This window comes from Vicia villosa, unplaced genomic scaffold (assembly GCF_029867415.1).
Source record: "Vicia villosa cultivar HV-30 ecotype Madison, WI unplaced genomic scaffold, Vvil1.0 ctg.002321F_1_1, whole genome shotgun sequence".
NCBI lineage: Eukaryota > Viridiplantae > Streptophyta > Magnoliopsida > Fabales > Fabaceae > Vicia > Vicia villosa.
In genome coordinates this window covers 332,665-345,840 of record NW_026705894.1, presented here as the reverse complement: position 1 = coordinate 345,840, position 13,176 = coordinate 332,665, and the positions used below count along the sequence as shown (strand labels likewise).

The 13,176-nt window shown below is 30.0% G+C and overlaps 1 protein-coding gene across 1 annotated transcript; it reads left to right on the top strand.

Moving 5' to 3' along the window:
- The first annotated feature begins 8,625 nt into the window (after nucleotides 1–8,625).
- On the top strand, nucleotides 8,626–10,846 carry LOC131638474 (E3 ubiquitin-protein ligase PUB23-like). Its single transcript, XM_058909031.1, has one exon. It carries the CDS (start codon nucleotides 8,720–8,722, stop codon nucleotides 10,049–10,051), a length of 1,332 nt encoding a protein of 443 aa, XP_058765014.1. The 5' UTR covers nucleotides 8,626–8,719; the 3' UTR covers nucleotides 10,052–10,846.
- The last annotated feature ends 2,330 nt before the right edge of the window (nucleotides 10,847–13,176 follow it).

Genomic DNA, 13,176 nt, shown 5'->3' with positions numbered 1-13,176 from the left:
TCTTGTTGTATTCGTTTATTTTTCCAACTATGCAATCATAACTTTTAATTAATATTATCAATTTTTTCCTTTTATTCTTAATTATTATTATTTTAAAAAAATAGAATACAACTATGCGCCACTTCACTTGGCGCATGCTCCTAATTTTCAGGTACATGCGCCAAATGGGATGGCGCCACGTGGCATTTTTACACCTATGCGCCATATGAGCTGACGACAGTTCCTAAAATTTGCATGCATGCGCCATCTGAGTTGGCACATCGATTTTAGTCGTTTTTGAAACCTGGTTAGTTGCGTAATTTCTTCTAAAACAGGATATTGAGATGTTTTTTTCCAAAAAATGGTTTTTACATATACCCCCTTGCAATATATGCGTGTTTTGATTTACCCCCTTTTAAAAAAAAGTTTTTAAAAACTTTCTTGAAATATTAAAATTCCAAGTCTTTTGCTCCACAGATGACAAAAATTACCCCCTGTAAAAGTTTTTTTTCTGATTTACCACCCTGGTTTTTACCACTTAGGGGCATACTCCAAAATTATAGGGGGAATTTAATTTTTTTTTAAAGCGGGTAAATCAAAACACGTCTATATTACAGCGGATAAATCACTATTAACCCATTAAATAATAAAGGCTTAAATGTAGTTTTAAACCCCGTATATAGGTTTTTAACATTTTAGTCTTTTAAAAAAATTCAACCCCTTTTGTTTTGTATATGTGGCAAGACAAAGCTGACAAAACATAGTCGATGTGGCGCCACGTCCCTTTTAAGGGATAAAATTTGGTTTTTTCTTTACCCACCTCCCTATGGGGGTCACCCCCAGCGAAAACCCCACTTTACCCCGCTTCGGAAATGCATTTCCGAAATATTTTTTTTTCTAAATTTTTTCAGACAGACTTCGGAAGTGCATTTCCGAAAAAATCCCAAAAATTGGGATTTTGACTAATTCGGAGATGTATCTCCGAAACAACAAAAAAAATCACAAAAATTAGTTTTAGGATATTAATTAATTCACATATCATAAATTTGATATAATTTATGAGTAATGAATAACAATAATTATATATTTTGATATAATTTATGAGTTATGAATAATAGTTATTATATATTTCTATCATGGTTCATATTTTAAAATTTAAAATAATTTTAATTAAAAAAATTAAAATAATTTCACTTACAAAATAAGTTATAATTTTTTATTTATATATTTATAATAATTGTTATATATTTATAAAAAAATTAAAAAAATGAGTGTTTTAATGTATATATTTATATAATAATTATAATAATTATTATATATTTATAAAAATTATTATATATTTATATATTTATATAATAATTATTATATATTAATTATAAATATATTTATATATTTATATAATAATTATCAAAATTAAAAAATGTGTGTTTTAATTTATAATAATTATTATATATTTATATATTATATATTTATATATTTCACTTACAAAATTAATAATTATTATTATATATTTATATATTTCTATTCTGATTCATAATTAAAAATGAGTTATAATTTTTTATTTAGTTTAAAAAAATTAAAAAAAGATTTTGTCTTAACTTTATTTAATGAATAAATTTTATATTTAACTTTATATAATTCAAAATTTACTTATGAAATTAAAATATTTTTGATTTATATAAGTTAGTAAAATAATTTTTAACTTTAAAATTGTTTAGGAAATTTTAATTCACCTTGATTTTATTGATTCACCTTCATTTTATTGATTCACCTTGATTTTATACCTATTAATTGTATTGATTTACTTTGATTTTAATTTTTTAATAATTATTGAATTCTTTCGGAAGTGTATATCCGAAACATTCCAAAACCAATTTAGTCTTGGAATATTTCGGATATGCATCTCCGAAGAAACCCCTCTCTCAAAAAAGGGGTGTTTTGGGAAATGCATCTCCGAAAACACTTTTTTTCGTGTTTTCGGAAGTGCATTTCCGAAAACACATTTTTTTTTCAATAAAAGTACGTTTTCGGAAATGTATTTCCGAAACAAGGGGTATTTTGGTAAATTCGCCAGAGGTGACTAAGAAGGTTAGGAGGTGGGTAAAGAAATTTCCTAAAATTTTTGTAGCAATTGAGTTTTGAACCCACCGCCTCTAAGAAAACAAGAGTGCCTCAGCAATCAGTACCATATCCAGATTCTATTCATGTGTCACATGCGTTTATATATAACTGCATTTTACCCAGAATTCTGATTTGCGCCATTGCCACATTTAAGAACAACATTGTACCATTACCTTCATTTAAGAACAGAAAAACATTGAATTCATTTTCCAATATTTCATTTGCTTATAATCCAGAAACAGAAGTTGATTATACATTTAAGACCAACACTACACAATTACTACATCTAATTTCATCATAATTAATTTACCATAAGTATATAAGAACAAAATAAGCATAAGGTTGCATGCCAGTGATAGATGTGACATGTAATTTCTTGATAGAAATGCAGTATTCACACAATGCTCATTGCCAGGGGTGGCCCTGAGCATGGGCTCGCAGAGCGGGAGCCCAGGGCCCCATAATTTTAGGGGAACCAAAAAAAATATTTCTTACCCATATATATATATATATATATATATATATATATATATATATATATATATATATATATATTAAACGAGAATTTTATATTACAAAAATACTTGCTAAAATTTTTTTTTAAAGTATTGGTTAACAAAGTTATAGGGGCACTATTTAATAAAATAATGTAATTTCTCATAAATAAAATATAGAGTAGAATAAAATCAATTAATTTTTCTAAAATAAAATCAATTAATATGTCCATAATTTTAGCAACTAAAGAGTTTAATTGAGACACTAAAATTAAAACAATGATATAGAAAATATTTTATATTATTGATCCCAAAATTAAGAGTGAAGCATTACATACTTCAACTAGTTGAACAAGATAATGATCCCTAAAATAAGAGTGAAGTCGAATCTTTAGCAATTCATGGAATTGGAAGGTTTGAATTTTTAGTAGCTATGATTATTTGGTTTGAATTGTTAACTGTTGTTAATGAAATTAGCAAAAGTTTGCAAAAAAAGAAAAGAAAAAGACATGTGTATTGATGTGGCTATAGAACTAGTATAAGGTTTGATCAAGTATTTGAAAAAATATAGAGAATCTGAATTTATAAATGCTAAGGCTAGTGCTGAAAAGATTGAGAATGAAATAGAGATTAAATGTGTGTTTATTCAAAAACGTCAAATTAGTAGAAAACAACACTATGATGAAAATCCATCTCAATTCACACAACTGAATCTCGAGTCTATTGAAGAGTCTTTTCGAAATCATTATTTCTTATATATTGTAGATCAAACAATTGGCTCACTTGATAGAAGATTTGAGCAGTATAGCACATATGAAAAGATTTTTGGATTCTTGTTTAGTATTGAAAGACTTAGATCATTATTTGATAGGAATTTGAAAGCATGTTGTAAACATCTTAAAACTTGTTTAAAACATGACGATTCTCTTGATCTTGATGGTGAAATTTTATTTGAAGAATTGAAAGTTATTAGAGAAGTTTTAACAGTTGAATCAAAATCAAACTATATGATATTGAGTTCTTTAAAGACTCTTAATTGTTTTCCTAATGCACGCATATATTATTTGATATTGAGTTCTTTAAAGACTTTTAACAGTTGAATCAAAATCAAGCTATATAATATTGAGTTCTTGCGTTGATTTCAATTGAAAATAATTTTTTGAAGAACCTTGATTATGAACAAATTATTCACGATTTTGCAACAAAAAATGCTAAGAAGATGATATTTAAATAATTTTAAAGGTTTGATAAAAAAATTTATAGGAAAAAAGACGGAATCAAGAAGAAGAATAATAAGTCTCTTTGTAGTGGTTTATGTTTTCATGTAGTATAAACATTGATTCAAAGATATATATTTCTATTCTTTTTGCATAATGTCAAATGAAAATGTGTTATTTGTCCAATTATTTCTTTTATCCTTATGTATTTATTGTTAAAAAATTATAGGGGCACCACTCTTTTGATTCGCCCAAGGCACCCAAATTCAAAGGACCGGCCCTGCTCATTGCTAAGGGATATATCTTTCACATCAATTTTCCGTTCTGTACCTCTACAAACCATACAAGGCATGGAACTAGTGATGGGATCAGAAGTTTGTTGGACACATTTGTTTTAGATGAACTTGCCATTTAAATTTTAGTAATAATTTCATGGCCATTGTTGATAATAATTTCATTAGTCTCTTAATTTAAAAAATATTTATATTGGTTCCTTAACTTTCAAAATATTTCATTTTAGTCATTTTTATCTGATTAGCGATAGAAAAACTCAGAAATTGACCGATAAAGTCGTCGCTAATTAGACTTGAAGGACAACAATGAAATATTTTAAAGAGTTAAAGAACCAATATAAATATTTTCCAAGTTAAGGGACCAAAGTAAACCTTGAGGTAAACTTACGGGACTAAAAAAGATATTTTACCTAACTTATTCTATGTCAGATTATCCAGGATAGTTCTAACCATCTTCCGTTTATATGGTCCTTCACGCTCTAAGTCTAAAGTATATTATTCACTCTCACACTTAAATTACATCTCATTCACTCATTAAATTTGAGCGCGTTTGAGTGTTAACCCTATAGATTCACACCGCTCCTCTGTGCCGAAAACATTCTCCACCGCGCTTGATTGCTATTTCAATCCATCATTAGTTCTTTTTTATTCTTGATTAAAACAAGATTGTTTATTGAATTCACACAGAAGTAAAATTGGTTAAAATTGCTTAAATATTATTTAAATATAATGTGACAATTTGACCCATACAAATTGATATCGATATGTTGGATACCATTATCAAAATTCAAAATTGCTACTTACAATTATTTTTAATATTTTTAGTGATTTGTTTAAGTATGTCTTAAAACTTTTGTTGGCGAAAAGAAATAAATACGTTTTCGGATTACCAAAAATTATAAAGTCGAATACCATCAAGAATGTACAGTTTGCGGATATCGGGTTTGACCGATTCGGTTTGCGGATATTAAATTTGATCGATTCGGTTTGCGGATCTATTTATTGATGTTAGAATATTTGATATATATATATATATATATATATATATATATATATATATATATATATATATATATATATATATATATATATATTTTTTAGGGTTAAATATGTTTTTGGTCCCTACAAAATTAACAAATTTTACTCTTAGTCCTTATAAAAAATAAAGGTCATGTTTTAGTCCCTACAAAATTATTTATGCGCATAGTTTTAGTCCTTTTAGAAGGACTAAAACGTCACGCAAAAATAATTTTATAAGGACTAAGTCATGCCATTTTTTTATAAGGATTAAAAGTTAATTTTAAGATATTTATAGGGAACAAAAATATATTTAATCTTATATTTTATATTATTAAATAATCTAAATTAATATTAATATAAAAGATACTATAAGATATTAATAATATTTTATTTTAAAATTAACGGATTTTGTTTTGGGCTTTGTGATGAATCTGTTGGGTTTTAACAATTATAAATATGTATCTCGTTATCTTAGGTTCGAGTGATTCATATATTGAGAGTTAGAGATATTAGAAACACTTGGGTAGAGATATTAGAAACATTTGGGTAGAAAGTATAGTTTGTTTTTGAGAACTTTAAAGGCGAAAACTATTTTCTTATAACTCATTTATAATTTTTTTATCAATTTTTTAGTATAATAAATTGGAGAGCTACTCTCTCTTTCGGGCGTAAATTTTTTGATCGAATTTGATAGATAATCTTTCGTATTTTTTCGTCTTATTTTCTTCTAGTATATTTCCTGTTTATTAGTATTATTATTGAAGATCATTAATTTGGTCGCTAATATTCTTTGTCTTACCTGTCAAAGTGATATGAATTGAATATTTTTATTATAAAAAATATGATTATTACAACTTTATCTATAAATAAAAAATATATTATTTTAAGTATTTATTAAAAAACACAAAATGAACACGTAATTAGGTGGTGAAAGAAGCGGTGACAAGTGGGATATGCAAGTAAGCAGGAAGGGAGTGATGTTGGGATAGCTGGCCGTTGCAGTTGTTGCTAGATGTACACATGATTCCAATTTCAATAAATCTAATTTTTGTTTCTTTCCTTTGCATTACATTACATCCACAACTTTTTTTATTGACTAAATAAAATCAACATTTTCTAATTGTCGGCTAATAGTCAAACCCCAACGTGGAGAGAGAAATCAACCATTGCACTCAAATTACAAAGTCAAAATGAGGTAAATAATCACAAACGCCCTATGCTTTTTTTTACACATTATCCTTGTGATTTTTATCTCTTTCTTATATTTTATAATTTTCACTCGGATTTAATTTAAGTGAATACATAAAAGTAAAAGTCAGAATAAATTTAACAATAAAAATTAAAAGCACAAGGTTATTAATATAAAACAACAAATATTTATACAAATGAGACATAGAATAAGACCCCAAGCCAATTTATAAAAAAAAAAAAAAACAAGCACACTTTGTGACCTACCAAAATACAATTTCAATGCAAGGGAGATACTTTTATCTTCCATGGTCTCCTTGTCAATCGGCAATCATGTAAAAATGAAATTATTTTGGGTTTTTTATAAGATCCACACCACATAATGACAAATCATGATAAGTTCACCTTTAATCCTAGCCAAATTGGCTAAGAAAAGAACTTAAACATAGCCAAAGTGTCACCTGGTGAGACAATTATCCTCCCAACCATCGAAAGATCTTATACCCCAGGTTTGCAGACATATTACAAGTGACAAACAAGTGGAATACTGACCCTAAAGACCCATCATATAATCCACAAGAAAAACCAACGAGATCTAGAATGACCCGCCTAATACGGAGATTCACTCTAGTTGGGATCTTATTCTAGAGAAGTTGTCTACATAGACCACCACTTTTGAGGGAGTCCAACTACACATAATAGAAGCCATAGTAAAGTCTAAACTAGAGGGAAAAGTAGAAAAATAATAGTGAGACTAAGAAAGATTAACTTAGGAAGAAGCGATAGTGTAAACATTGTTCTCCCTCAGGCAACCAACACTAACAATCACTCTTCAACAAGAGAGTAACACTCTGAATGATCACGATAAGGTCATCCATCAAGTTTTCCTTATAGCCAAAAAGAGGTATCCTCAAATGAAAATCCCAGACCATGACCCATCTTCTCAAATACCAAAATCACTCACCTTATTCCTTTTATGGTCATAGATCAAGAAAATTCTATCTGAAGGAACTCTAAGAGAAACGGGACCTATCCAACATCATCCCAAAAATATGACAACATACATAATCCCACCTTCTGCTTCAGGCCATCCACAAACCAATCAGAGGAATCAGTAGATTTAGAATATAGAAGAAAGACTGCTCTTCATTAAGGAGAAGCGGATTGAAGTCTAGTCATCCTACCTCTATTAAAAGATTTGAAAACATGAATGTCATCTAGCAGTCAAAATATTCTTCCAAAAATCAAATGATGCATCCATTTTCCTTGAAGAGCTGGATTAACTTAGCGAATGTCACGAAGTTCAAGCTCTTTTTAGGTTTACATACACCTATCCAACTAAACTAGGGGATCTTATCATTACCACTTAGCCCACCCCACATAAATCTCCTTTGAAGATTAACAATTCTTCTCCAAGTCTTAACTGACATCTTGACGTAAAACATGAAAATAATAGAAATAACATTTAGAACATAATTAAGGAGTGTCACTCTTTCTCTCGAATTAACAAATCTATAGTTTTAAATCAGTAGATGTCTAAATAGGATAAAGATAATTCTAGTGAAAATTATCACTTCGTCTACGAATAAAAAATAATAATAATATTTTTTTAACAAAGTCACAACATTCAATTTTATTGTGTAAAATAAAGAAATAAATTATGCAAATGTGATAAATTAAAGTGATTGGAATATTCATTCATTCAGATGTATAACATCGATACTCATGTCAATTATGTCAAATCAAATATTTATTCAAATCTCATACTGAGTAGTGGAAAGAAAAAGTGGAAAGAAAAAAGAAATAGAGTATTAGTATAAATAGAGTTAATTAAAATTTTCTTCATTAGAACAACTCTAATCTTTGAGGTATAACGAACTTGACGGAATATGTGTCGTGAAAAAATTTGTAATTTTTCTATTGTAAAAATTATAATGGGGGAGGAATTACTATTTTCTTCTTTTAAAAATTACAATCGTATAATCCTGCATGTCAGCAGTATTATGCATAGTCGATTTCAAACTCAAATATAAAGACATAGTTGTGTTAGGCCAAATTAACAATTTATCAAATGTTAAGTATTCTAAAAATTCACACTAGGAAACTTAAATTTGTCATTTTCAAGTTCATGCACCTGATTAGGTAAATTTATACACTCTGGGAACTTAACCTTGTCTTGTTCAAGTTCATGCATTAGGTAACTTTGGTCTTAACCTTTCCCATGATCCCTTGGAAAAGTCATAGCTCTCACATTTTCCCTTTTTGTTATAAATGAAAAAGCCTCGTTATTCCGTGTATTGACTTTCCCACGCTTTGAATATGAAAACTATAAATAACAACACCATCATCACCTTTCTCTCTCTCAAATCAAACCATTTTCTCAACTCTCCACCAAAAGGCAACAACAATGAATCAAGAGATTGATGTTTCTCCATTTTTTCTATGCCCTATTTCACTTCAACTCATGACCGATCCGGTTACTGTCTCTACTGGCATAACCTACGATAGACAATCCATTGAAAAATGGCTCTTTTCTTCCCAAAACAATACATGTCCTGTCACTAAACAACAACTCTTACATGATCATCAAAATCTCATTATTCTCACACCGAACCACACTCTTCGTAGACTCATTCAAGCTTGGTGCACCATTAACTCCTCTTATGGCGTTGAAAGAATTCCAACCCCAAAACCACCAACAACAAAAACCCTTATAGAGAAACATCTCAAAGAAGCTTCTGATTCTTCAGATTCACCTCATTTGCTCATTCAATCCCTCAAAAAGCTCAAAGTAATCGCTTCGGAGAGCGAAACAAATCGACGGTGTATCGAATCTGCCGGTGCTGTAGAGTTCTTAGCATCAATAGTAACAAAAAACAACATAAGATGTTCATCTTCATGTTCAACAGCAGAATTATCCGAAACCACCATTCTTGATGATGATGATGATATGGAAGGATTTGCATTAGACTTTAATATTAATGCAGAAGATGAAGCTATATGCATCCTTTACAATCTTCATTTAACAGAACAAGGTTTGAAAACTCTCTTAAACTTCAAAAATGGAGAATTCTTAGACTCTTTAATGAGATTACTACAAAAGGGTAATTACGATTCAAGAACATACGCAGTTTTTTTGTTGAAATCTATGTCAAAGGTTGCTGATTCGTCAAAACTAGCCAATCTAAAAACCGAGTTTTTTGTCGAACTAGTTCAGCTTCTTAAAGATCAGATATCAAAAAAAGCCTCAAAATCAACCCTACAAACGTTAATTCAACTCGTTGAAATCGGGAGAAATAGAGTAAGAGCAGTGGAATCAGGTTGTGTTCAAGTTTTGATAGAACTTCTTCTTGATTGTAAAGAAAGGAAGCCATGTGAGATGATTTTGGTGCTTTTGGAGATGTTATGTCAATCTGCTGATGGAAGAGCTGAACTTTTAAGCCATGGATGTGGTTTAGCTATTGTTTCAAAGAAGATTTTGAGGATTTCAACAATGGCCAATGATAGAGCAGTGAGAATTCTTCTATCTGTTGCAAGATTCTCTGCAACACATATAGTTGTTCAAGAAATGTTGCAAATAGGAGTTGTTGCAAAGCTTTGTTTGGTTCTTCAAGTTGATAGTGGAAATAAGGCTAAGGAGAAAGCAAGGGAGATTCTTAAACTTCATGCAAAGTCTTGGAGGAATTCTCATTGTGTACCTACTCAATTGCTTTCTTCTTATCCATCATCAAGTACTTGAAAAATTAGAGGGTCTTTTTTACATTGTTTATACCCTTTTTTCTTTATTAATTTTTTTGTATAGAAAATAGATTTGTTTAAAGAAGGTTGATTAGATGGAACAAGGGATAGGTCTGGAGCCTGGACATAAAAGGATACTTTCCATATGAAGAATGGGTTGGAAACAAATTGGGGTTGTTTATTGTGAATTAGTGCTGATACAACAAAGTTTATCAGGACAATTTTGTTACTTGTTTTAATGTAATTTGTTTTTGAGTTTTACTTAAATTTGTGTTGCTTAAAATGATGTAAGCATTCATTACGAAGTGATTAGTATTATGATACTATATTTAGTTTTACTTAAATTTGTGGGATGCGGTCAACGGTTAGATGAATTTTGAGAGATTGACACAATATTCTGGTGAGAGATATTTTGTAATGTAGAGAAAAATGGGTCTGCTTACTCTTCATGCAATACTTGTTTATTTTGCTATTGGGCTTTGTTGCCGACTTAGAACAATTGCCCTCGAGCCCTTGTCCATGTGTTGTAGCGCGAGAGTTAGTGAAATATGTTGTTAACAGGCCATGGCATCTGCGGGTGTGGACATCTTAGATGAAACGTTGCTGCTTTAGGGGAATGGATGCATTAAGTGCTACTCTTGGAAGTTGTAACGCATTGCTGAGAGATTGACACTTTTAACTGACAAACAGCAACAGTACTCCTCCTTAGATTGCTTGAGTGCTTTGTTCAGAGAAGATATCTACCGTTAGTGGTGAGTTTTTGATCGCATGACCCTAAGTGATCGAGCAGGGTATAAAGGACTTTCCGAAGTATTCTTTGTCATTTCGCTGTGAGCTACCTGTGAAGAATATGTTTTATTTTTCTATTATTGTTTCTCAGAGTACTTCTTCTTGTCTTTGAAACAATCTCAAACGATTTTTTTACTGATATTAGGTTTGCATGTTTGACCTATCCTTCTTATGAGATCGAAGTCCACATTTTCTTCCATTCTCGCACTCTTTCATTAAAGTATATAGATTGCTTGAGCTCACTTCCTTTGTTCCATGATGACAATTTAGCAAATGTACTAACCGTGTCGAAGTAATAAAATTTATAAGTTCGTCTCCACACAGATTGCAAATTAAAACAAAGTAACTACATGTAAATTAAAATAATAACAACAGGGATATTTTAATAATGATTTGGTTACGAATATAAGACGAGAAAATTGTCACATTATAGTAGGACAATGAAAGGAGATTAGATCTTTATTTTGAACCCTCTAATTATACCTGTTGATGAACTGTGTATTAATCAAATTACAATTACATTATTATCATACAACGAATTAACAAGACCACTGCACCCAATTCTTTGGTGTTCAACTAACTTGTTTACACAATAATTCCCTAATTTCTTAGGCTAATTTAAAGTTAAACTAAGCATTCTACGTTTTTTAATTCAAATTCCACAACTTCAAATTAACTATTCCCAGTTAGTTACAAAGTTGAATAATTGATCCAACAGAGTACAAAAAGGTTCATCTCAAAAAGACCCAATCTAAGGAATCTAACTACTCATTGAAGCTACATATCCCTAGGAGGAGATTGTTGAATGTGCCTAACACATGTAGGGGGAGCACCCCGATACGCTTATTTTGTTTCTTGTCTTAACGTTTTCTTTTATTATCTTTTATTGAGTCCTCCTTATGATTGCACATCTTTGAATCAAGGTTGAAACCAATTTGTTATTCATTTTAGCATGCATAAATTAATGGTTATATTTGAACTTGATCATGATGCTTTAAGTCAATTGAATGAGTCAATACTTAAATAAAAACTATATGTGTTTTTTATTCTCGTTAGGTGCAAAGAAAAATCTTAAAGCACTTTTAAAACCATGAAAAATTGAGATTTTGTATGTTTGATTCAAATCAATCAGATCAATCACGCATTCTAATTCAAATCAAATTGAACCAGGGATTTTCTAACATTTTAATTTGAATCAAAGTTTTAACTTGATTCGAGTCAAGCTCCTTTTGGTCATCCCTGCTTGATTTGATTCGAATCAGACTTTACACTTGATTTGTATCAGACAATTTTTCAGTATTTTCCATTAGGGCTTGTTGCAGTTGATTCGAATCACGATTTGCGCATGATTCGACTCACTGGGTCTTTAATTTAAATCATACTTTGTTCTTTATTTGATTCAAGCGTGAAATGGGTCAAAAATCTGTTTTCTTTTTATTGCATTTCACTTGCTCATTTTACTCAAACAATATATTGTTCTTGATTTGAATTCAACCAACTTTTATCACTCATTTTTATGCTTAATCTCAAGCACATATAAAAAAAATGGTTAACATTTTCATGTAAGAATCTCATAATCATTTTGTGATTTTCCATGAAATAAACTACCTCTCACTTTTGAAAAGTTCAAAACCCTTACTTTCGAATTTCTTTCTTCTTCAAATTTTGTTTTGATTTCAGATCTTGATAATGAGAGATCAATGATTGAATGAAGGGGAATCTATATTGAAACTAATCGTTCTTAAAGATTGGGTAAAGATTTACAGGTTCTTGCAAGATTGTGGAGTTTTCATTGGTTCTTCTCTCCAAATTGCCTTAGTAGTGACTGTGTGAAAGGCTACGGACAAGGCAGGGTTCTTTTCAAATCTTATCAAGGAATCAGTATGATCAAGGGATGATTACTACACATCAAGGCTTGGATAATATTGGTGATATTGGAATATTTTGAAGCGTCAACCGAGTAAAGATTATGCAGAACAATTTGGCATTACGTTGTATACAAGTCAATATCCATATAGAAGATTTATTGTCTTCAGCATTATTGTGGACTAGTGATTGTATGAACTCTTGCAATATTTGTCAATATAAAATGGATTTATGCAAGTTCCAATGGGAAACCATTGAAGGGTGCACGTAGGCAAAGCGATGACGAATTTCGAAGCATTATAAATCTCGGTGTCTTCTCTCACTTTTACTCTTGTATTTAAATTTCGTAGGATATTGCATGCTTAGGTTTTCAATTGTTAGAGTAGTTTATCTTTTATTCAATTTGTATCAAATTATTACTTAAGATTATGTTTTGTTAGAATCGGTACCTAATGGAGCTTTAATGGTGAT

Excerpts from the sequence above, each read along its gene's own strand:
- LOC131638474 (XM_058909031.1), top strand. The coding sequence starts at position 8,720 with ATGAATCAAGAGATTGATGTTTCTCCATTTTTTCTATGCCCTATTTCA.